We start from the raw sequence: 25451 nt of genomic DNA, 5'->3' as shown, positions 1-25451 counted from the left end.
AGTACAAACTGTTCATCTGCATCGGTTACAAGCCAGTAACTTCGTTGCTTCAGCCTCCAGGGGCTCGGATAATTCTGTCGTTCGAATACACGTGGCATTACAAGAAAAAGATGCCTGTGAGCGATCAACATCAGCCCGGGAGGAGAATATGATGTGTTGAGATGCCGTGCACCAAATCCACGGTCCCCTGCTTTATGAACTGAAATCTCACCAACCTCGCAACCGGATACTTTTCCCCAAAAGCAATCAAACCCAAGCATATCCCATTCGATAAAACCTCAACAGAAAGTCCTGGATCCACGTAAACACGCACCCAGGACGCAACCTACACTACGCATGATATCTGATAACTTCCTACACATGTAAAATCAATGAAGAACGCAAAATGCGAGTCTTTTCAGAAAACCACCTGCTCCCAAACTCTGAAGTCTGAACCATAAGAGCAGCACCTCGACTCGTCGTAAACAGGCATACGGCAGACGGCAGCGGCCAGTGGGTGAATTTCAGTGGCCAAGTTTGGTCTGGTCCACCATGTGACTAATGTGAGGGCGACATCAAGCCGGGCGGTAAAAAAAGTTGGCCGCTCACTGTTGAGATCCGTGGCTGGTCCACTCCACCGTCCACGACAACGCAGAGAGGAGGCATCAGGCCGGCGCCGGCGGCCGGCCTGACACGCCCTACAAAATTCCCTCTTGGTCCGGTAGTCCCTGTCCAACGGCCGGTAAAACGTGTCGCCCGTGCGACCTGTCGCACTCTCTGGCACAGTACGACACGTCCTCGTTTACAGATGAACAGTGGGCTGTTCTAGATGAAACAGGCTATCTCGATGTCGATTTATGATGGTCTCGCACGCACACTCAGTGTGTGCTGCAAAAGCTGTCGGTAGAAAATCAAAGTATCCGACCCTTTTTGATGCGCCTTCGCTGATGCCACCCGAGTAAAAACGAGTGTGACTGACAGCTTTGCTTTGACAGCCTCCCCGCCCCTGTCCCCGATGGTTAAGCTCGTCCAGGGCATGCTTATCTTATTGGCGCGACTCATCACGCGGCTTGATCTGTCACATTAGCCGGGTGGGATTAGTTTGACCACGGTGATTCTGATCAGTAATTTGGCCTCTCGAGTCTCGAGGCATATGCATGTGCAACAGCCGGACCGAAATTACCCGCTAATATTCTACTTATTACCCAGCAAAGCAGCACGACAAAAACATATCCATTCATTCATTCGTTCTGGATCACCACCAAACACAGTGATAGGCAACGGCAAACCGATCTGCCAACTGCCAAGTCGTTTCCAACGCTACGGCGCGCCTACCGCATTGAGGTTTTGTGAAGGCTGAAACTTTTGTGTTGCTGGCCCAGACAGGTCGGTAGGTCCAATGCGTCGTGTCTCTCTCGCTTGTAATCTCGTTCCGAGTCACTGCTGACCCTGCAAACCCGGCTAGATCTGCTACGGCGAGATCTGTTAGACTGTTACCGTTGCACAAGGATTTGCAATTGCAACCACCTCTCTTAATACAAGTTGGATCCTAGGCAGGCGCAGTGACAGACACACCAAAACAAACATGAATCTGTCTGAAATCTGCAAGTGCTCCACGCCGGGGCACGCGCCATCTCCGATCTACAGGCGACCGCGCGGCACATGCGCGCAAGGGGTAAGGGGATCTCGTAGTTTTCTACGACTGAACATGGCAGTGGCAGTTAGCGGTTAGCGTGGTGCGCCATGAGTGGGGGGAGGCCGGTGGTGGTGCGTGCCCTGGTGTGGTGGGTACCTGTAAACGAACACATGGGAAGGGAAGGCCCGGGCGGCGGGTCAAACGGTGAGATAAACAAAAAAGCAGGGCCTCGTTTATTCGCAGTCGTAGTAGCTCCATGTGGTGTGGTCGCGTCTCTCCGGCGATCCATCATTTGCCCAAAACGATTCATCCGTTCATTGATCGACAGAATTCGCGAGATACTCTCAAATAAAATTGTTCTTTTTTTTTTGGTTCTTGTACTAGTTCGTTGCAGCTGTAGGAAACAGTACGCGTCCTCTCCGCTGCCGTCGTCGTCGATGACAGAGACCGAGGAGGGAGCCAGCCACATGGCCGTTGCTTCCACATCACGACGTGTGAGCCTCAGCCAAACGCCCAAAGGGCTCAGGGCCAATTCCCAAACCAAAGAGACGAACGACTGAAGCGAGAGCATTTTAAAAACGGGAGCACAACTCGATGTCAAAAACTGGAGGAGGCCACACTACTGGCAGCAGTCCATTTCAGCGTTTCTATTCGATTCAGCCGATTTAAAACGTGGAGCGAAACTGACGTGCTCACTGTTTTCATTCAACCAGGCAATGTCACACATCAGCAACATTTCAATCATGTTTACACAAAAACAAAAAAACACCTTCTGAAAACGAACACGATATATAAGCTTTTTTTTTGATGCACTACTGGCTGGTGTTTGCTAAAAATAAGCAAGCAAGATAAGCCTGAGCAAGTAACCATATCAAATTGGCCGAAACCCGGAGCCCCAAATGCTGCAGACCCAACAAAACCTGGCCAAAAGCATGTTTATCTTTACACCAACGCCAAGCAAGCAGCACGAGATGGGCAGCAGAAATTTTGTTCAGGCAGCCAGGAAAAGGCTAAAATAAAACAGGGGAGAGAATATTCTATTCCAGCTCTCCCCTCTCTCTCTCTCCCCTCCCTCCCTCCTTTCACGTACAGTATTAAACTCCGCCAAGAAAAGCAACCGGAGGAGGAAGGAGAAAGAAAGGGGAGTGGGGAAGGGAAGGGGAGACAGGAGGGGGAGCCAAAGAAAGCTCTCTTCTTCCTCCTCTCGGATTTCATCTCTCTCTCTCTCGTTCTCTCTCTCTCTCTCTTCTCCTCGCCCGGTCCCCGGATTTTTGAAGGGGGAAGAGCAGGAGTAGGAGGGGATGGGGAGGGAGGAGAGGTTCCCGGTGTGGGAGGCCGCGCTCGGCGCCGGGGTCGCCGCCGCCTTCGCCGCCGGGCTCGTCGGAGTCTACCTTTCCATGCCGGACTCCGACTACAGCTTCCTCAAGTTGCCGCGCAACCTCGAGGAACTCCAAATCCTCACGTACGTTTCTCGTGCCCCTTCATTTCTTGTTCCGGTTGGTGTCTTGTCAGTTTTGTTCACGAAAGCTTCCGACTTTTTCTGCGGGAATTCCATTCAGGGTCTCATATGGTCATTAGCTGATCTGTGCTCGCAAATTGTCCCTATTCTATTAGTTTGTAAGGCGCAGTTCTATTTTTTTTTTTGAAAGATCGGCACAATTCTATTTCCATTTCTAAATGGCATGCTTTTCGTGGATTGGCGTTTGCGGGAATGGAGCATTTGATTGGTGGTAGTTTGTAAGCAATTAGGTAGTGATTTTCTCATTATTTGGAATGGATCTCAGCGTTAGTTTGGTGCGAATTTTTAGTTCCAATGTAATAAGTATAGCATGGATCTGGCGACGTTGCGACTCGCGCTGCTGATTTCGTTAATTCAGACTTGCAAGCGGATGGTTTGTTTGTGTTCTAGATCAATGTAAACTTTCCTTCAAATTAGAAAGATTAGGTTTCTTAATAATAAGGTGCGCCGTCTTCAAATACCGCTTAGTGTTTGTGCTGTTGGTCGAACCATTTTAGATCTGACGAGTGACCACCGATTGATTTGAATTACAACCTGGTTATGCAATTCAAATCCAGCATTGCTCTGATTCCCTGGATCAACTTTCTGGAAAGGTGACGTAATTATGCCACTTTAATTACCATGTCACTTTCGTTCCAGCTACAATTGCCATATGCTTTGGACTTGGTCTTAGCGTGTTCCATGTGCCTTGAGCTAGGTATTGGATAATGGCACCGGATATGATCTGTCCACACACGTCAGCTATTTGTTTCCCCATATTAATGATATCCACATTGCCTTCTGGTTCCTTGCAACTACTGAAATGGAAATGCCCTTTGTTTTTTAATTGCTGAATTGAAAGTTCAGATGTGTGCGTAGTGGATAGTAAATGCTTCTACTGAAATGGAAATGCCCTTTGTTTTCTAACCATCAGTTGGTTTCTTTGCAGTGGCCATCTTGAGAACTATACTAGTGACTACACCCTACAGGTGTTGGTAGGTTATTGCGCTGTGTACATCTTCATGCAGACCTTCATGATCCCGGGGACAATATTCATGTCACTGCTTGCCGGAGCTCTATTTGGGCAACTACGGGGCGTGGCTCTGGTGGTCTTTGCTGCCACTGCTGGTGCTTCTTCATGCTATTTCCTCTCGAAGATGATTGGGAAGCCACTGGTGTTCTCGCTGTGGCCAGATAAGCTCAGCTTCTTCCAGAAGCAGGTAATCTCAGAGTCAACATTTCTTGTTGTAGGGTTCACCCTACACTATTGTTCTGCTATACTTAAATGTTTATTCTGAATAGCTTTGTGCTTCATTTAAGCTATTTTATTTATGATCCATAGACTCTGTAGTTCATTACTGAGAAGTAAATTTTCTTTCATTTCAGGTTGCTAAAAGGCGAGAGAAGCTGTTGAATTACATGCTTTTCCTCAGGGTCACCCCAACATTGCCAAATACCTTCATCAACTTAGCTTCACCAATAGTAGATGTCCCCTACCATACATTCTTACTGGCAACTCTCATTGGTCTCATCCCAGCTGCTTACGTGACTGTGAGGGTAAGTTTTTACCTTCAGATACGATGCCTGTCTGCCTGTTGCCTGCATTGCTGTTTTTTTTTTTGGCGCTAATACAATTCTTCTCTCTTTTTTTTCCCAACTGTTGTGCATTCAGGCTGGAATTGCTCTTGGAGAGTTAACTTCACTGAGTGACCTGTATGACACCCAGTCAATAGCGCTGCTATTCCTGATCGGTGTTGTTTCAGTCACTCCAGCACTGTTGGGAAAGGACGAGGCGCAAGATAAACCATCGGAAATGGTGGTAGGCGCTTCATGATCGCCAAAGCATCACGCGGCGTCCACCTCACCTGTATATATCAGCATCCAGAATGTAGTGGCTTCATTAGTTCGGATCGACAGGCCCTTGTGGCCGGATGACAGATGGTTCGCATGGCTGCGCAGCTTGGCGGGACCTCAGCCCGAAGCCCGGCCATCGCCCACCTACAGAGGAACCTGTGTTGCCATCATCAGAAACATTATCTGGTGGCCACTCATCACATCATGAATGAATGAACCTGGAAAGCAGGGTGACCATTAGACGAGCTGCTCTGATGTAAACGAGCAGTGCTGTTCAGATGGGAAAATCATTGTAGTTCAATCCTTGTATATATACACACTGACCAGATTCATTCAATCCATATTCGGTGGTTCAAAGATAATGCCTTGTCGAGCTGCTGTGTTCCTGAATCTCTTGCTCCATTTCGAGTTTACCTTCCGTGCCTGATTGCCTGTGGCCTACTGTTGCATGAAGCGGGTTGCCTTGGCAAGTGATGCCTACCCTGTCGGTTTAGAAACAACCGACAACCGAGCTTGGTGCTATGCTATGGCAAGTGATGCAGACGGGTAATTTTGTTATGACAAATCTGTTTCTGATTATCAGACGGGTAATTTGTTTGGTGAGCTTGAACAGAAACACCAGGCAATGTGCCGTTAGTTTTCAAACAAACTGCTTCTGATGATCTTGCTACAATGCCGCTTTTAGTTTGTGATGTGCCTGTCATCTCCATCATCCTTCCGTCATCTTCCCGCTTGATGGCGAACAGCTCCAGTGCTCCAGCACGTCGCCGGCAGGCCAATAACGTCGATCGTCGGACGGTGAATGAAGCCCACCGTGCGTGGTGGGCGTTACTGTGGGCGTAAGAGCTTCATCTATAAGCCCATTAAGGTCCATCGGTTCTTATCTACTGTAATTCTTCTTCCCAGTCGCCTCCGCCGCGACTTCTTCTCCGCACGCCGCGCCCGACGTCTTCCACCACCGCTCCCTCTGTCGCTGCCCCGGCCGGCGGCTGCCGCGCCGCTCGCCCACCAACCGCCACGCCGCCTGCCCACCATCCGCCGCTGCCGCAGCTTCTTCTTCCTCGCACCTAACGGCTTCTCCTACCCCGCCGCCTCCGCCACCGCCCCGGCCGGCGGCGCCTAGAGCCCCGCCGCGCCGCCCGCCTAGAGCCTCGCCGCGCCGCCCGCCTACCATCCGCCGCCACCCTTCCGAATTCGGCGTTCCTCGTTGCCCCCGCCGCCGGCACCGCCCACCGGGCGCCCGCGGCGCTCCCGCGCCACCTCGCCCTCCGCTGCCGGTCCTACCGCCACCGCCGCCCCCCCGACCTTCTCCTCTAAGGCCGGTGGCCATTGGAGCCCCACCCCCCGGAAACCCGAAACTCTAAATCGCCGCCGCCTCGACCACCACCCACGGACGGCGGCAAGGTCGCCACCGAGCTGCTCCCACCCACCTCTCACCCCTCCGTTCCCAAGGCGAGCCGCGCGGGGGCGACAGGGGTGAAGCGCGGCATCGGGCATGGAGGCAGGCGGCGGAGGAAGACGAAGCGGATCGGATAGCCAAAAGTGTGTGCACGAATCTTAAAGCATTTGCGATAACCCGTCTTCCCACCTTCCAGAAGATGGATAGGATTTTCCGGTGCGTGGTGGGTTGCACCGGGGGCTACTATCTATCTTGTGGAAAATAGATAGGCCTCTCATCTTCCAGCCCACCTCGGCCCATCAAACGCTTTCTCTTCCTTTCTTCTTCCCTGCCAGTTCCCTACCCCGCCGCCTCCTCCACCACCCCGGGCGGCGGCTGCCGCCCCGCCCGCCCACCGTCCACCGCCGCCCTTCCTAACCCGATTCCCCTCGTGACCCCGCCGCCGACCACCGCCCACCGGCTGTCTGGCCCTGCCCTGCCGAGCGCCGCCTCGCCTCCGCCGCCGGGCCTGCAGCCGCCCTCAACCTCCTCCCTCCTCTAGGTCCGCAGGACATTGAAGCCCCAGAAACTCGAAACCCTAACCTCCGCCCGGCTGACCCACACCTCCACCGGCCTTGGCCAATCGCTCCCACCCGCTCCCGATCCCGCCGCCCAGCTTCCTCCCCCGCCCTTGGACACCGCAGCGGCAGCGTGCGACGATGAGAGAGAGAGGCGGGGAGGCGACATAAAGAAGGAAGGGGAAAGAAGATCTGCGGTTGAGAGCAGCCGCACGAATCTTAAAGATTGGAAGGTGAAGAGCCTGGTGCTTGAATCGAGCCCAACTCGCATTGCGGCGACCCACCGAATTCACGGGCTCCTTATGGGCCTCGAACAGTCTAATCACATTCCATGGCTCATTTGGGCCTGACCACAAGGGTAGTAAGTTGATTCCTGTTAAACATTGAGCCCACTTTTCCAGAAAAAACAATCGAGCCCACTCGTCAGCCTCCACTTCCACAGCCGCTCCTCGTTCGTCGGCTCGTCGCCCCCCGTCTCCACCGCTGCGGAGAGCAGCCGGCGACGCCACACGCCGGCAGGCCGGGAAGGGGAAGCAGAGCACGCGCATGCTGGGATTTCTCCGCCGCGCCGTCCGCGCGGCAGTGTCCTCTCCGGCGGCGAGCATCCGACAGGTGTGCCTGATTTTCCATTCCTCTGAGCGTGTGCCGCTGTTGCGATTCACTCCGTCCATTCCGCGGCCGCGCTAATTTGGTTGGTTTAGGAAGTGATTTGGGCGTACAGAAACCTTGGAATGCTGACGCGTAGAGCTCTGATATTGAACTGACGATTAAAGAGGTAGGTGTTGTTCAGTAGACTATTCAAATAGATGGGTTGTAGTTTAGCATGCTGCAGTCCCGGGTGGCGTGCTGTTGGGTGATCTAAGAGCTGGTTACGAGTATCGGTTTATGGTGAAATTTGATGAGGGTTCCGTGCAGACGCTGCACTTAGTTGTGATTGTGGTAAATAGCAGTGCTCTATGTGAACTTGTGAAGCCTGACTGAACGTTTGATTTCTGAATTTTGTAGTTTCAGTGTGCATACCATAGAAGCAACGAGAGGTTACCACCTGCCCGAGGTAAGTGTCGTCAATGGCCATACTCTCCCCTTCCTAGTTGCTAGAGAACTCTTGATCTAATATCTGTGTTAAGCCTATGAACTTCTCATATCTAGTTATGAGTGTCTCAAAAGACAGGCTATGGTGTGCAACACCAAACTCTGATTTGGGCAATTGTCTATGTGACTTAGTGCTTATTATGTCAAGCTCGATACTATGTTTTGTTTCATTTGGCCAGTCACTACAAATGTCTGCAAATTCGTCCTCTATTCTTTGTTGCACAGAGAAGACCAAGATGTTTCATATGGTCTTAATTGGGCTATTGCTGGAAGAGGTGTCATTGTGAAAGATAAGGTGTTCCATAACTTGGAGACATCCGAGCTTCAGAAAGGCGGTGCTACTTACCCAGGCATGTGCAAAACAATCCTGTTTTGATGTGTACATAAAATCGATACTAATTGTGCAACTCTGTGCCTGCATCTGGAGCATGCAGACTGTTTGTCTGGCATTCCGCTTCATGTTAGAGGAGATGTCATTGGCGGGGTCCCTGATGTTTCGAAAGCTCTATTTGCAAAGCTTCTGAAACTGGTGCGTTCTAAGCTTTGGCTTCAGCCCTCAATGTGATTCTCATGAATAGAGCTGAAATAATGTTAACCTTTATAAAGGATCCAAAATTTTGAGCCAACTCTTCTGAACATCTCCCAGTGTTTTGATGGACTTATTGCTTATATAGGTCACGTTTCACCTTTCATCCATCTCATGTCTATATGTTCAAGATGGTGCCATTGGTTCCTCAGCAGAATGTGATGCAAAGGTCCGAATCATTAGTGATAACCCCTCTGCTGTTATGTTACTGTCAAATATCCTTTGGAAAATACCAGATCGTGCGATTTCCCATGACACAAACCCTTTGACTATATATGCTACCAGTTCCATAAGGTATATTTTCTTTTCATTCTTTCACAAATGATTTTCTTTTAACTTGTTCCTTCATTCAACTAATATCTTTACTAACAAGAACAAAAACATGTAGTTGGCTATAAAGGAAGGCCAATTAATATCTTTCTTTATGAATGTTTGAAACAGTAATAACATCAAGTCTCTTCTTGGTTCTGGGACACAATACGCTAATGGATTTGCAGCAGCTGACATTGAACGCTCATCTCTAATTCTGTGCCGTAAAGCATTCGCTGATTCAGCTATTGTGAAAGATGCACTTACTGCTATGTCAGCCCCGATATTATCTGCAAGAGGCGGCCTCCCTGTTCCAGGCTGGTAAAGTTTGCTTATTATTCTTTCTTCTTACTTTTTCTGAAATGTTTTCTTATTTTTCTTCTATGTTGTGTGTTTCAGGCTTCTGAGCTTTGGTGGTCGTGTTGTATTATTGTTTGCTCCAGTGGAGATCATCAGGTCCTGCTCTGAAATTCAGAATGTTCTATTGTCAATTGACTGTGGTGCAGCCATATCTTCTAAATGGTCTACTGTGCTTTTCCCAACAAAGTCAAGAAGGGAACCAAAGTTGTTTGCCAAACCATCTACTGTAATTATTGTATCAGCTGATAGGTAATGAACAGCCTGTGCTTTGATAACATGATTTCTCTTTGTTTAAAAAATGCGATCTATGAAGTGCTGTAACATCTCTTTTGCTAAACAACAACATTAGCATATAACTAGTCCATCAACCCGTACTCCCGCACGGGCTAATATTTTTAAAAGCTATTGTATTTGAAAATTATTTAGAAATTAAAATCATAGATAATAATCAAAATTGTTTACCTCCTACTCTCTCATTCTTAAATACTTCAATATAATACTCATATAGATGTGTACTTATCTTTATCCAGTTTTGATTGATTTTTAATTAGTAATTACTCTATACACTTTTTCATTCACACTTTTTTTTATTTTGTATCTCACCTCCATACATTGCGTTTAGCATAAAAATCAATATTTTTCATCACTTCCTCCTATGCATGTATAAATGGTCTACATGGTGACATTCATGATGTGTATATACCTTAGCTTAGTATTTCTATATTAACAATGACATAAATAGGTAATTTAGAATAATATATTACTTAACTTTTGAACATTTATATATGATGCACATGAAGATAATTAGATTAAGATCTAGGTGTTTACTTTAGATTATTTTTAATAACGACATACGTGGGTAACTTAGATACAAATTTATTAGAATGACATTTTAAATTATGCTTTATAATGATATGCATGAGTAAATTGGATGAAGATTATGGGGTTATTTTAGATTATTTTTATAACGACAGAGCTCGGTAATTTAGATATAGGTTTAGAGTTTATTTTAAAATATTTTCAAAATTACCCTAAAAAGGAATATTTTCAAAATGATAGTGGTGGAAAACTTTTTAGAAAACATAATAGACCAATGACTATGATTATTAGAGTTTGCAGGATTGATGTTTGGTGTTTCTAATTTTCGTAAAAATTTTTAGAATGTCTTTTTTTTTCTACCGTGTCTTGTGAGGACTAACGTGGAGTCTCCAATGGAAAAAAATGAGGCCACATTGCCACAAAACTATTACCTTGAGCTATCTCTCATTTGTAAAATATTCAAACACAATATTTCTATAGATATATACTTATTATCTTCATCCGATTATGATAGATTTTAGTTAGTAATTAGTCTATAATGTTTTCATCCACATTTATTATCTTTAACTTTCAGTTTGCATCACAGGTATGCGTTTGAATTTATTTAATGGACCCCAAGTTTGAGCTATGATTTTAACACAGAAATCTATATTCTCATCATTTCCTCTATTTCTTTGTAAATGGTGACGCACAATCATGCGTAAATACCTTAATTATTATACCATATACCAATAGTGTAGTAAATAGATGATTTAGAATCATATATTGGTGTATATTTTAAGTAAGGTGATTTGCATTCAAATGTATGGTTACCTCATTTTATTTTTAATACTGGCATATATATGTGGTTAATATATATGCAAATTTAAGGGGTTAGTTTAAGTTATTTTTTAAGTATTAGTGGTGGGCAATTTAGTTGCAAATTTAGGGGGTTATTTTAAATATTGTTTATAATGGCATAAGTGGGTAATTTTGATGAAGTTTAGGTGTTTACTTTAGTTTATTTTATATAATGGTAGAGGTGGGTAATTTAGATACAGATTTAGGGGGTTACTTTGAACTATTTTCAGAATGGCTGGGTGGGTAATTTTTTAGAAAACACAATAGATCCAATGGTTATGATGATTTGAGTCTACATATTGATGGCCAAATGTTTTGCTTTTTTGTGAGAATTTCTAGGATTTCTCTATTTTTCTAGAGTGTCCACCTAGGATCCTATGTGGCTTCACTGGAGGCTTAAAAAGGAGCCTCCAATTAGTAATAGTAAGATTATCTGACAGTTAAAATGAAATAAACTAGTAGCTGCGATGATAAGAAGGAATGGGACTCCGAGTTTGCTAACAATGCGATGCTGTCTTTTGTACTTTCAGCACTGGTGCCGTACCATCTGTATCACAGCTCTCTCCTGGCCAGGCTGCTTACCATTTCTTGGCTGGATATCACGATGGTAAATTTGTCCCAGCTTACAGCAGGGCCCCCTCTCCTGCTGACCCACTTGCACTTGCAGGTTCCTTATTCTCACATGTAGGTGGCTCAATTTTTTTGCTTGTTTTTCTCTTGTTATTTAGTAACTAGTGTTAGCTCTCTACCTTCTGTCTATTACTATTTTTCTGGTATTGGCATCTGAAGATTGATGTGCTACTTTTGCAGTTGAAAGAAGATGATGCACCAGCATATCTGATCAATGCTAAGCACTCTGGAAAGTACATTGATGGTATTATAACATGAGCTTTTTCCTTTCATGTATTATTCAGCTTTCCTTTCTGGAAGGGACACTAAGATGACAAAACATTGTCAAACAGGCAAGGGGCTTATGAAACTATTAGAGATAGCACTATCTCACAACCTGCCTGACATCAAAACTGAAGACTTTAGAGGTAAATAGTTCTTTGATACCTACAATCAATATCATGGTAAGCGGTATCCCTAAAGTGTAGTCCTGCTTTAACAGAAAAAAACCACATCTTTTGATTGCAGTTGGCGAACTTAAGGGGAAGTACAGGAGCTTTCTATCCAGCAAGTTTGGCAATCGTTTGCCTGAGGATTTTTCTTTCTAGGATATGTACTCTGATGCTGTAGTGTACATTTAGCTTGTACTGACATAGATTTACATATTAACTTGATAGATCTCCTATTCTGTCTCAACTACAAAATACTACATTATTAGCTTATGTAGTTACGTTTCCTCCCTCATGGCGCTTGGATTGGATACTTGTGCATAGTCATTTCAGTCAAAGTTTTGTTAAGCATCAGAATGTAGAAAAGTTTCAGTACACCAGACTGCACTATTCTGTGGAATCGATTCGGGTCAGCTTTGCAGTTGGGAAAGGTATATTGTTGCACTAAATGTTTAGTCATTCATGCTGCACTGTTACCGTTTCCACTTTACAAGACACTGTCCCTTCGGATCCATTACTTCTGCTGGAGCAATAAGAGTGCACTATGCAGTGAAACGTTGGAGGACACGATAAAAGGCGTCAACCGTCTACATTGAAATTGAAGCCTACCGTTCAGTTCATGCGGGGAGCCGTCAGAGCTTCACATGGTTTCACTGAGAAAAACCGGTGCGATGGTCCCCCTAACCCCTGTACCATGCATGCATCTCCATGTGTAGCTGATCTGCATCCACAAGACACAGGAGAACAGGCAGTGCAGGTACGGACTTGCATCACTGTTACCAATATCGAATCCCATCTGAATCTCGCATATTTGGCATGAAAGTTTCAACCGATTTGGCGGTGGACATGGTAATGACTACTGTAATGAGCACCTGATCTTTTGGTGCTGCGGATAGGCTCATTTATTTCAGGCACGTCACTTTGAAAGTTTGCATGATCGCCTAGCTGCTTCTCCTATGCATCCTTGTGAGTCAACTGAATAATCTGGAAGTGCTCACAATTGCATAATTTGGAAATAACATGTACCCGTATAATGTAGCCCCTTATATTGACTTTATAATTAGAGAAGTGGGGCAAATGCCAAAAAAATGTTGCTGGAGCAAACCCATTATTGAGGAGCAACAGCCTCATCAAGAACCCAACTGGCTATCACATGCTTAACATGCCTTTTCCATTCAATAATGCATCATGACCCATTGCTATCATCACTCTGTAATGTCAGCTCAGGAACATGGTTGTCATCATTTCCTTAAAACATTCTGCTAGCAGTATAACTGATTGGAAAATCTTTGCTTCAAGCAACATAAATAGAGCATATATGACAATTACAAGAGCTAGAATATGAATGATCATCAATCATACAAAATGTAAGACATGAACTCAATGGTTGTAAATACATCGGACATTTTGTATCCTTTGAAGCATCCATCATTTGCTTTGCCATAACATGGAGGGAGGCTCAGGAACTAGATGGCTAGTCAAAGAAATATGTCACATAGCATAGAACAAAGAATATCATCAGATGGTTTTATGCTAATTTTCGCTTTTCTTCTTCAGCAAACCACCAAATCTCTTCAGCAAAGGTTTCTTCTTTTGCTGCTGTTGCTGCTTGGTTGGTGATGTGCTGCCACTGTTTTCCTTTGTCGAGTGCAACCCATTGCTGTCAAGAGCTGCATCTCCCTTGTTTGATTCCAAATCAACTTGTGAGTCGCCGTCATTCTCCTTCTCCTTAGATGAATCATAGTCAGTGTACTTGCTGTTCTCCCACATTTTCGCAACTACCACAACAGGTTCATCGTCCTCTTCACTGCCCCCCTTCTCATTATCTTCTTGCTTGGTGCTACCATTTATCATGCCATCTTTTGCATTAGCAAGCTGGGAAGAGAGCTCCTTAATCTTCTCAGATGAAGCTGATTCTTTTGCCTGCAAATCATCGTTCTCCTGTTTTATGTTCTGCAGCTCATTCTCTTTGTCTAATAGCTTCTCCTTCCATTGGATAGTTTCAGCCTTAGCTTCCTCTTTGATCTTGTTAGCTTCCATAAGCTGAGCTTCAAGGTGCTGCATCTTCTCCTGCAACTCAGCATTTTCATTTTCCTTGTCCTTAACCATCTCCAAGGTCCTGTCCATCTGAACTCTGATAGCGACTATTTCTTCTTCTGAATTCTTAATAGAATTGACAAAACTTAGCTCCTTGGACTGCCATTCCTCGTGCGCGTTCTTAGCTTCTGCTTCTAGTCTTTCAACTGACTTTGTAAGGCAAACCTTCTCATAGTTTGCTTCATCAAGCATTACCTCATAGTTCTCCTTAGTATTCTTCAGACTCATGTTAAGCTCCTCTACTTGTGCTTGAGCCTGCTCAATCTCATCTTGTTTGAGAAGGTACTTCTCCTGCGCTTCCCTAGATTCAGCTGACATTTCCTGTAAGGCCGAGGCCAGACCTTCCATTGCCTTCTTAATTTTCTCAACTTCATCTCTGCTAGCTTCAAGCTCCTCAGCCAGCTGGTGGTTCTGTTCAGTCAATGTCTCTATTTCTGAACTAGCATTTTTATCACTGTTAAGAGCATCCATTTTCTCTTCTTCCGCTGCACGGAGCTTCAACCTAAGCCCTTCGACCTCCGCGCATAAATCAGTTGCCTCTTTCTCTGCAGCAGCTAGCCGTTCGCCGGACACATCAATATCCCCCTTCTGTCTAGCAACCTCATCCTCCAAGAACCTGACCTTGTCCTGAAGAGCAGCAACTTTGGATTCTTTGTCGCGGAGCAAACTACTTGTTGCATCCAGTTCTTCCATCGCGGAATTCAAAGACTCACCCTTCAAAATATTAGACTGGTCGGCTTCTTCCAATCTGACCTCCAGCAGCTGTGCCTTCTTCTGCCATTCATCAGCTAATTCGCCTGACTCTGAGCATACCTTCTTAGCATCAGCAATACCAACCTTAAGTTCTTCAACCATGCACTCCAATCCAACTGCTTTCTCTTCAGCAGCCTTTGCTTTCTCAAGCTCGAGCTTTAATGCAGAGTTCTCTGTTTCAAGCTTCTGAATCCTCTCGGTGGTCTTCCTCGCCTTGCCATCCACCTTGGAATCAACCAGCTCTTTGAGGCGCTTAACCTCTGCAGTGAGGAGCTCAACTTCCTCAGCCTTCGCCTCAGAAGCCCTAATGGCACCATCTACCTGGCTGAGCGCTTCGTTCTTGGCATCGATTGCATCAGCCAGCTCATACCTTGCCTTCTCAAGCTGCTCCACAGTCGACCGCAACGCGGCAGCGTCAACCTCCTGCTGGCTCTGCATGCTCTCCAGCTTCCTCTGCACAGACTCGATGCTTGCCTGCTCCGAATCACCAGCAGGGAATTTCTCAGCCTCCGACGCCTCTGCGGCCCTCCTCTGCACATCCAGCGCCTCCTGCAGCTTGGTATTGGCCTCATCAGCCACCTTCTTGGCAATCCCCAGCTCCTCGAGGACTTTCCCCTTCTCCTTCTCCTTCTCCACCAACTGCTCTTTGGCCTTCACGAGCTCCTCCTGAACCGCGGCAAGCTGCGCCTGCAGCTCCTGAGGCGGCTTCACGGCCTGCTGCTCCTGCGCCGGCTTCGTAGCCTTCCCTTGCTTCTGAAACCAAGAATAACAACTCAGAATTCCGCGAAAAGCACAAAGATTTTGGTGTCCACAGCAGCGGTAGTCGCGAACAGCCATACCTCTGGAGGCGTTGCGAGCTTGGAGGCGGCCTTGGGCGTGGGCGCCTTGCGGTCGGCCGACCCAGGGGACTTGTCGGCCGCGCGCGGCATGCCATGGGCGGCGCTAGCCTTGGGCACGGCCGGCTTGCGAGGCTTGCTGTCCTTGGGGGTCGGCGGCGTGCCGGCGCCGCCCTTCTTCTCCTTCTCCGGCTTGCCGTTGCTCTTCGCCTCCGCCAAGCCAGATCTGCGCTCCAAGAAACCAAACCCACCGTCAAGCAACGAAACCACCACCTCCACCCGCCCACGGCCCGCGGAGATCCAGCCACCTCGCCGGGACCTCGCGGCGATCAGTAACCGGAACCGCAGCGCAGATAGAGAAGGGACTGGTGGGGGTACTCACTTGGTCTTGGAGCCCTGCATTGCGGCGCCTCTGCCGCTGCCTCCGCTGGTGCTGCTGCTTCGTCTCCTCCTCCCGCCTGCGCTTGGTGCGTCACTCTCCAACGGACGGGGAGAGAGAGAGAGAGAGAGGCGCTAATGAATGCGAGAAATTGGGGGGAAGGAGCGGTGGGTGAGCGGTTGCGGCCGCTCTGCCACTAGTTGAAGAAGATGGACGGAGTGGGGGGGCTCGCGGGGGCGCGGGGCTACAAGACACCGGCGCCGATCAGTATCCCTGTGGGTTGCTGTTGCGCTGGGGTCTTCACATTTTCCTCGCAGGTTTTTATTTGGTGGGGAGAGAGAGGGAGAGGCGAAGCGGCCGGATCACCGGACAGGCACGGCCATGCATGCTGGGCGGCCAGCGAGACCGGCGGATGAGTTGGAACACTGGGCCTGCTGCGGCTGCGGTATCACGTCACTCTCGCGGCGTTTTGTATCCTCCTATCAAAGCAGACGAAAATCCTTTCCATTCCATGTGTTTTGTTTTTCTTTCGTTGTCTTGTTAGCCCTTGCATAATGAAGCACGCAGCATGGTCCCTGCAGACTCCCTATTGCTTTCAAAAAGAAAAAGGAAAGAAAAGGAAAGAAAATGATTTCTCGTATGTTTATTTGACTAGTGGTACTAGAGTCTTCGATACGTCTCGACCCGATTTGCTGGTGGCTGTGTATGGAACCGTTCGGCGCCTCGCATCGGATTCTGGATATGATCGCTGAGGATTTCCAGGTCGGCGCGTCGTCTTGCTCGTCAGCCCTTCCTGGAGACTCGTGGCTGGCGCACGGAACGAGCCCGACATGCATGATTAGCAGGAGTAATTTACCCGCGAGTAGTCACCGCTCACGGCGTAGTCCGATGATTCCTGCATCCAACAGCATGATTCTAGTACTACGAGCAAATTAACCTAGGAATCTGGCCTCGGTACGGTGGGGACTGCGCGCCGCAGAAGAGCGGCGGCTACCGTAGCGGTCAAAAAAAGAGGACGTGTCAGGCTACCACCTCGGTTCTCTTAAAACAAAACATCTACTCCATATGAGTAAACAACACACTGTTATGAGATCTATTCGTGGCCGACCAAACATACAAAATTGTAAAATAAATGTATCTAAGTGCATCTAGTTTTACGTCCATTGCACTAAATACAATTCTATGATTATTCCAATAGTATTTTTGCCTTATTATTTTACGTTCATGTATATTTGACTATTTGTTACAGTTATCATTCACATTTCTTTTCCAGTGCATCCTTAGCAACATTTTACAAAGTCCACAAGTCCCAAAAGGATATTTTTATTCCTCTTATTACAGGGTTGATGTGAAATTCCAAGGAACCCGTAGTGTTTTATTCTGTGATCAATCATGGTCCCTAGAGGATGTAGCGAGTTGCGAGGACACTCAGATTGATCAGCTAGAGGATGAGACGTCGATGCTGTCCTTTCCAAGGACGAAAGAGGCCGGAGAACATCAGGAAAGAGGAAGAAAACCATTCTCGATCTAGTGTCGGTCCTCGACAAAACTCTCACCGCCGGCAGGACCTCTGTATCGGAAGGATCCTCGCGTGTACACTGCCAGATCAGACGCGCGTACAGTAGGATGTGAACAGCTAATGAAGCTGGCCATCAAAACATTTGCAAGTCGTGACTAATAATCATGGAGCCCCAACCGAAACATCTCCATAAACCCGGCGTTTCCTCCAGCTCAGATCAGAACGGCGATCCGCCGCCGGCAGCGGTATCACAGATGCAGCTGAGCTGGTTGTGCTCCGCAGATTTCGTCCGTCGCCCAAGCCCCAACCGCTGGCAGGTAGTGGAGCCGTGGTCCGTGGAGGTAGAGACAGGAGGGCGAGGCGAGACCTGCACTGCACACACCTGACGCCGCACCATGCCCCGCGTTGCTGTTGGATGGATGATCTCCGTCGGCCACCATGTGGGCACGCGTTTGATGAGCCTGTTGGCCTGGGAGGACTGGAGGAGAGGAGATGACGCCGGCCGGCGCGTCCCGTGAGCAGATAGGGTTACCGGTATAGAATTTGACGGCAGTGGTTGGATAAGGGAATGTCTGTGAAGTTGAGGCTAAAAAAATTTGGCGACTCGGATCTCGGCATGTGCAAAAGCATCTCGGAGACTCGGACCATGTGCAGATGTGCTTCGAGTCGTTCCATCGTATACAAAAAAAATAAGGAAAAAAAAGGATGGCTCATATGGCCGTTGCTGGGCTGCGTGCAGGGCCACGAATTCCTTCAACGAAGGGAGGAGTGTGCACGCCTCGTACGACATGCCCATGGTAGGAATGAGATTGGTTTTGGGCCTTTCGGCAAGAGAGAAAAAAAAGATGTGGGACAAAAATACAATGGGGTGAGAGAGGCTCGAACTCTCGACCTCAGGATCACTCGCTTTAGCTATGAGACCTACGCGCTAGCCAACTGCGCCACCACCCCTATGGTGTCTAATGGAAAATTAAAAAATAAGTTAATTTAAACTTCCTATCTGTATTCTGTATGAATTCGAGTGTTGGACAAATGCAAATGCAAATATATAGTTAGAGAAGCTACAATGCATTACTGTAGTATTTAAACGAATCTGTGTTCGTCTGGTTGGTTCAAACCAATACTAAGCATGCCCTTCCCTTTCGAGAAAATTCCCTTTATGACACCACTAAAATAAGACCTTCCTTATTTGACTCTAAAATTATCGTGTGAAGCACCGTCACAGCACGTATGTGCGACCTTCCGGGCGCCGTCACAGCACGTATGCTACCTTCCGGGCGCGGCAGTGCCGGGCCCACGCTGCACAGTAATGCACGTTCCAAAACTTCACGCTGACGACGAGCTTGTGTTCTGGTTCCCATTTGCGCCTATTATTTCGGAGATCTTACCAAACCACACGATTTCGTATAGGTATAACAAGCTTTCCGCGAAAAACGAGAATAAAAAATCGAGCGATGCTGGGTCCTGCCTTCACGTGACGGATAAGCTGGTATATCTCCACGATCTACAAAGAAGCCACGTGATTGGATCATGGAGAAGGCGGCGGTGGCGGCGGCGGGGGAAGATGGGATCGCTGACGAGAGAGACAAAGCGGCGCCGAGTAGCAGCGCTGTCGCTCCATCCCCAAAGAAGTGCAAGACGGCGGCCGTCGATGCTGGAGCGTCAGGCGCAGCAAGCAGCGTTCCCGACGATGTCGTCCGCAACATCCTCGCCCGCCTGCCGGCCCGCACCGCGGTCGCGTGCACGGCGCTCTCGAAGCACCACGGCGGCCTGATCCGCAGCCCGTAGTTCAGGAGCCTCCACCGCCGCCTCGGCGCGCCGCTGCCGCAACCGCACATCGCGTACGTCGCCGACGGCGCTCGTGAGGAGGAGACCCGAGCAGAAGAATCCCGCCAGCCGGTTCTACGGCTTCCATGTCGCCGGCGCCGGGCGGCTCAGCTGCGACGGCCCGATGCGCACGGTCGCCGGTTGGAGGTACCTCGGGACGAGATGTGTCAACACATGCAACGGCGTCGTTCTCCTTGCAAGCAATGGGTTCTCTGACCTATGCAGGTGCACACTCTGGAACCCGGCCGTCGCTGATGTTGCCAGGGAGGTGACAGTCGCCCAACAATCGCCAGAAAGCAAGTGTCTCGTCCTCGGGTTTGGTTACGGCCGGAGGAGCAAAACCTACAAGATGCTTCTGTGCCGCAAGGATACACACCAGATCAACCGGTTCATTGCTAGTGGTTCATTGCTAGTGCTCGAGGTAAAAACAGAATCCGCATCACCGGCGGGCCAACGCATCGCATCAAGTATTCGCTAGTAATCCAGTTACTCGGCGACGGCGCCGAGAAGCAAATACCACTGCCAATTGTGTCATCTGTGGAAGTGGACGAAAAAATGAAGCAGAAGTCACTCTACTTGGACGGCACAATATATCTCCACTTGGAGAAATCAGTGATCCTCGCTTTTGAAGTAGATGATGAGACGGTGAGTAAAATAGACGTACCGGGCGAGCGTCAAAATGCTCGACTCTTGCATGGAATGTTCGAGCTCATTGAGATGTCAGGTCGTCCGTGCATGGTGAGGATTGCTGGCTGTTGCATAGCATTGTGGCTGCTCACAGCGGATCACCACAGGGAGCAAATGTGTGTCATCTCGGATAAGGACGACATCTATTGCCTTTCAATTGTCGGCGTTTGGCACTGCGGTGGGATGCTAGTTCTGCACTTTGAGTGCTCGATCGACGACATTTGGTTGTACGATGTTGCAACAAAGAAGATATATAAGGCAGACATGCCAGGCGATTTGATGGTACAAAGGTCCGACTATGAGCTAGCTTGGGGATACAGGCCAACGCTTGTGTCACCGGGAAGCATTGTCGGTGAAATCAGTCAAGACCTGGAGCGGCGTCGGAATCGCTCGGCGCACATCATGGAAGTCACAAATCCCCTCTCTCTACAAGATATGAGGAAAGGGCAAGAGGCGACGCTGAACACCGTGTGCCTCATGGAGTTCTTGGTTCGCATCGTGCAGAACGAAACTACCTGATGACATGCAAGACCTGCTGGAAATGCCAAAGATGGATTCAGAAGACCCAGACTACCTTTTTGAGAGCGTGTTGTATTTTGATTAATTATTTCACATTTTGTTTTGCTATTTGTTAGCACCTTAAATAGCCTAGGAGTAAAGGTTGTTTTATTTTTCTATTTTTGTTCATTTTTAGTCGATTATAAGGTTCCTAGTTGACGATGAATTAATTAAACCACTACTAGCCGACTTTGATCGCTTTAGGTATCCCAATTTTCATACCCGGAACTTCTTTGAAACTTATGCTTCAATGTTACAGCTTGCAGATTGAAACGTAATCTTTCAGATACAATAGTAATCAAAATTTGGTTTTATACATTCACAGTCTATGAATTTGAAACTAACTCTTTGGAGCTCAAAGTATTTGCTATATCATTATTTAGCGTCATCCACATTATTATTTATTTTGTGCTAAAACATGAAAATGTTCTCGTCATGTGATTACTAATTAGTGTGATGCAAAACTGGCTAGCACGTGGTGGTGCACTAAGCGTTGTGTAATTTACTTGTTGTTTCTTTCTTAATACAAAGATGCAGCTCTCTTGCACAATTGAGAAAAAAATGCCATTGAAACAAAGAGAAAAAATATGCAAATGTTATTGTCCATAAACGTGAGCCGACCGGCACTCTAAAAAAACATATTAGAGCAACTCCAAAATATGGCTAATCTTACCCCTAATAGTTTTTTAGAAAAAATGAAAAAAAAATCCAACAGTTCCCCAAACCTCCCCCAATCTTTTCACGATGAAAAAAACAACCGCCCACCGTGTATATTTTCGCGTTCCACCTCCTTCCCCAATCGTTGTTCCGGCGCGCGCGAGCACCCTTCCCGCGCAGGCTGTTCCCACGGTAGGCGGCAGCGGGCTGGGGCTAGCGCCAAGCGATTCCCGCGCAGCCTCTTCCCGTGCCAGCACCCTTCCCGCGGCAGGCGGTGGCTGGGCGAGGGGCGCCTGGCGGCGGTCCGGGTCGAGCGCCAGCGGTGGTGGCGGGGCAAGATGCGCCAGGGGCTTGCCGCCGGCGGGGCGAGCGGCGGGGCTAAAGGTGGCGGCGGTGGGGCAAGGATGCTCCAGGGGCTACCGCACGCGGTCACAACCCTAATGGCTTGGCGGTGACCAATTTTTTCTTAGTGTCATGGGTGAAGACCATGGCCTGACCGGTGGTGGTGACTGGCGAGGTGGATTTGAAGGCGCAGTACCACCCCGTCCATGAGCAAGATATGAAGAAGGGGCAGAGATTGAGATTAGGCACTGTGTGCTTCATGGAGTTCCTAGTTCCATGGTTGGCATCATGTGGAAGCTGCTGGACAATATGCAAGATGTAATGGATGATACTGTTGTACTCAGGGAACCTGATCCCCTTTTTGATCTTTCATCATATTTAGATTAAGATTAGTATCCGTACTAGTTGATGACGACTAGCCTACTTGCATCTATTTGGATCTTAAGGTATCGTATTGGGAATTTGGAATTTGTAATTTTGCATTTTGACCAGATTTAGAACATGAAGTTGGAATTTTCAAATTTCCTATTGAAAAAAAAATCAGAAGTCACAGCGAGAATCTCAAGTTGCTGAATCTTTCGTTGGAACTTCGAGTTTCATATTGCAGAATTATTGTCATTATCAGGTGAATCCTTGCTCCTATGCTCAAACAAGTTATCACTGGTTAAGTTATCACTGGTTCATCTGAAGTTTAAGCATGTAAATATACTATATACCACTTATTTTTATGAAAACAGGAGAGATCGCCCGTTACTGTTTATATCTTAAGAAATAAAAAGTTTACAAGAAAAAAAGAAAAAAAAAGGAAAGCCTTCTTTGGCTCATTCAGTCCCCCGGATAGTGTTGAAACCGAATTGACTTTTCCTCCTGTAAAACTGATGGTGATGTTTCTTGCATAAACATGCTCGAGTCCCCCCAAAAAAAATTCTAAGTTTTTAAAGAAAATTTTCTAACTTACAAATTCGAACCCTGATAAAAAAGGGAATTAATTTTCTTATTGCTCCCTCTGCATATTGGCATGCAGTTCCATATCCTATATTGTCCCTCCTCTCATCCTCAATAGTCTATTCCCTTTTGCTGCCCCGTGGAAGTTTTTTTTTTGAAAGGAATGGCAAAAGCTTTGCCGTAAATTTTATTAGAAGAGAAAAAGGAAAAAAGAGCAAGTCTGTACAACAGGCAGTATCTCATCTACTGCCGTCCAAACCCAACAAAACAAAAACTCCCAAGCAAACTAGACAACTAAATACCCTGAAAACTGAAGAACGAAAGCAAGAAACAGTGCTACAATTCCGACGCTTCTTTCACCAGCTTTATATTTAGTTTGACGAGGGTGATCGAACCAGCGAGATGCTCGACTACTGATTTGTTAGTCCTTGTGTAGCAAAGCTGAATTGCTGGGCGTCTTCTTTGATTAAGTACGCTACCTCTTCAGTTAATTTGGATTCATGATTAAAAACTCTCCTGTTTCTTTCCACCCATACGTTTCACCAGAAAAACGCCCGTGGAAGTTTCCACCGGCGTTTCCAGCGTCCACATCAGTGCTCGCCTCCTGCTCGGGCTCGGCTACACCCAACCGCTCTACTTCTGACTGCATCTCGGGCCTCGGGCTGGGCTGCCTAGAGGCCCGCCCAGCCATGTCCCCATCCACGTCGGCGAACGTCCTCGGCCCGAAGCCCAGCTATAAGCCTATAAATCCACCGTCGTCCGCCACCATCCGTCTCCACTCCACTTCATCAGCCAACCTCAGCACTTCTCTCCGCCGCACCCAGCTCCCGCTGCACAGCGCAGCTTGCTCAGCCCGCAGCAGGCCATTTCCGAAGCCAAGATCGCCCGACGACAATGGGTCCCCTCGACGTGGAGGCCGGCGGCAACACCATCAGCGCCGACGCGGCCACCGCAGCCGACATGGCGGAGGCGATCCTGGACGTGGCGAAGCTGCGGCGGGTCCTGGTGGGCGGCGGCGTAGGCCAAGCCGCGGCAGCGCTGTACATGATACTGTTCAGGCCGCCGGCGGGCCTGTTCCTCCTGTCCGGATCGCTGCTCCGCGCCTACTACGGCGTCCTGGCCGCGACTGTCCTCTTCGGGGTGGCGGAGGCGTGGACGGGGCTCTGGCTCTCCCACGACGACCCTGCGGCCCCGCCGCGCCGGCGCGCGGTCGGCGTGGCGGTGCTCTGGGCGTCCGTCCTGCCGCTGCTCCTCCTGGCCGGCGTCGGAGGTTTCGCGGTCTTGAAGTGACGGTGCGATGTCCACTGGGTTGCGCTAGCTTGTTGCCGCTCTGCGTCTCTCGTGCTGGAGCTTTGTGGGTGTCCCCGTTTGCAGGATATAAGTTGTGTGTGTTTTCATGTCTGTTTGAACTTGCGTGTCAAATACCATTATGTCCTGTGTATCTTGTTTTGTTACAAATTTACAGTGAATAATATGCATTTGCCGCACCATGTGAACTTCCTGTATTTTGCGATGATATATATAGTAAGTTCACAGACATGTTGATTCTATTTCAAATTTCTGGAGTGGTACTGGCATGTTTCCGTAATCTTTGTACGTGAGGCGAAAAGTCTGTTCTGAAATTCGAGAGCGAACGATCGAGCTGGTGGGGGACAGCGGACAGGGGGTCAATTGAATAACTGATCAGTGAGCAAGCGATTGCAGAGCGGGCGGGTGGCCCGGCCCGCCAAAAGAGTTTTCCACTAGACTATCAGAGATTCAGAGAGTGTCAATGAGCTCAGCAGGTGCAGCCGTGGCATGAGCTTCCATTTGTTTTTCACCCCGGGGTGAAAGCCACACCAGATATGCGCAACAAATAAATACGGAAGTGTAAATTGCTGTAACATTTTTCCTTATGTATTAATACAAGCTGGGCGGAAGAATCTTGCCGGCCGTTTAAAAGAAAAAAAAATGCTGTGGCAATTTTCCCTCGGCATACTGCATCTTTTCTTTTCCAGATCATGTGAGCGTGTACAGTAAAAAGTAAAAAAAAACACATGGGACCTCCCAGTCAGTTTTTTTTCACACACATTATACTAATCAGTTGATGACCAAAGGAAAACGTAGGCTGGAGGAACCGATGAACCCACGCAAAAGTAGAATTATCTAAGGCAGGTAGGCCGTCGCTGTCCATGAGCTTGTTCGGCTGGATTTATAAGTCGGCTGAAAAGCTGAAACGACTGATTTGTTGTGAGAGAAAAATACTGTTCGGTGGCTGATAAGCCGGCTGATAAGCTGAAGCGAACATGGTTCCATCCTGCCCTGCTGCAACGAGGAGGATTACTTCCCTTGTTAACTGTTGACATAGTTTTCTTCAACGACACCCACCTCCGGAAAATAAAATTTCTATAGCACCGGTGCGAGATCGCCTTTCTTATCACCAGGGGGCTCGGGCTCGGGCTCGTCCGAACCAGTTCGGTCCACTCGCTGTCACATCAGACCCGATCGAGCTTTCTTTTTTCTACTGCGCACCCTTCTGCGGCCCGAATCAGAAAGTCCTACTCTGCCACACGCTCGGGCCATCGGGCTACGCCTACCCGCTTTGTACAACCATTCAAGTATTCAACTCCCAGCACATCCCTATATATACTTCACATGCTTTTCCAAAGCGCCACCGATCAAATCAGCTCGAGAGCCACCTGTGACTGCGAGCGATCGGAGGCTCCGGCAGCCGTCATCACTAGCCAGGGACACGACGGTCGATGGATTCGTTCTGCATCCAGATGCCCACCGCGGCGCCAGAGGAGATGGCGGACGCGGCGCACGACGGCAAGAAGCTCGTGCGGATCCTGGTCGGCGGCGGCGCCGGTAAGGCCGCCGCCGCG

The 25451-nt window shown here is 48.1% G+C and overlaps 3 protein-coding genes and 1 non-coding gene across 5 annotated transcripts; 2 read left to right on the top strand and 2 right to left on the bottom strand.

The window, feature by feature from the left end:
• Nucleotides 1-2742: 2742 nt before the first annotated feature.
• LOC117865465 (uncharacterized membrane protein At4g09580) lies at nt 2743-5329 on the top strand. Its single transcript, XM_034749677.2, has 4 exons — nt 2743-3077; nt 4063-4333; nt 4500-4670; nt 4786-5329. The coding sequence occupies exons 1-4, from the start codon at nt 2917-2919 to the stop codon at nt 4945-4947; spliced, it is 765 nt and encodes a 254-aa protein (XP_034605568.1). The 5' UTR covers nt 2743-2916; the 3' UTR covers nt 4948-5329.
• Nucleotides 5330-6287: 958 nt separating this feature from the next.
• On the top strand, nt 6288-12421 carry LOC117863408 (uncharacterized). 2 transcript variants are annotated; one of them, XM_034747098.2, is made up of 12 exons: nt 6288-7281; nt 7366-7535; nt 7929-7977; nt 8246-8365; nt 8450-8544; nt 8690-8895; nt 9043-9231; nt 9310-9519; nt 11460-11613; nt 11740-11803; nt 11892-11966; nt 12067-12417. In XM_034747098.2, the coding sequence occupies exons 2-12, from the start codon at nt 7470-7472 to the stop codon at nt 12144-12146; spliced, it is 1308 nt and encodes a 435-aa protein (XP_034602989.1). In that variant the 5' UTR covers nt 6288-7281; nt 7366-7469; the 3' UTR covers nt 12147-12417. The 2 variants fall into 2 exon arrangements, with proteins under 2 accessions (XP_034602989.1, XP_072151328.1); XM_072295227.1 differs by having other exon boundaries at nt 6288-7535; nt 12067-12421.
• Nucleotides 12422-13205: 784 nt separating this feature from the next.
• Nucleotides 13206-16352, bottom strand: LOC117863407 (WEB family protein At5g16730, chloroplastic). The gene is made up of 3 exons (XM_034747097.2): nt 16056-16352; nt 15677-15899; nt 13206-15590 (listed from the first exon to the last, which is right to left on the bottom strand). The coding sequence occupies exons 1-3, from the start codon at nt 16073-16075 to the stop codon at nt 13521-13523; spliced, it is 2313 nt and encodes a 770-aa protein (XP_034602988.1). The 5' UTR covers nt 16076-16352; the 3' UTR covers nt 13206-13520.
• A 2083-nt stretch (nt 16353-18435) lies between these two features.
• Nucleotides 18436-18522, bottom strand: TRNAM-CAU (transfer RNA methionine (anticodon CAU)). Its single transcript is given in 2 exon segments — nt 18436-18471; nt 18485-18522. It is a non-coding gene; the product is annotated as a tRNA-Met (tRNA).
• Nucleotides 18523-25451: the final 6929 nt, after the last annotated feature.

The sequence above is a fragment of the Setaria viridis genome, chromosome 7, assembly GCF_005286985.2.
Source record: "Setaria viridis chromosome 7, Setaria_viridis_v4.0, whole genome shotgun sequence".
NCBI lineage: Eukaryota > Viridiplantae > Streptophyta > Magnoliopsida > Poales > Poaceae > Setaria > Setaria viridis.
The sequence above is the reverse complement of the archived record's forward strand: the minus strand, read 5'-3'. Positions and strand labels throughout refer to the sequence as shown.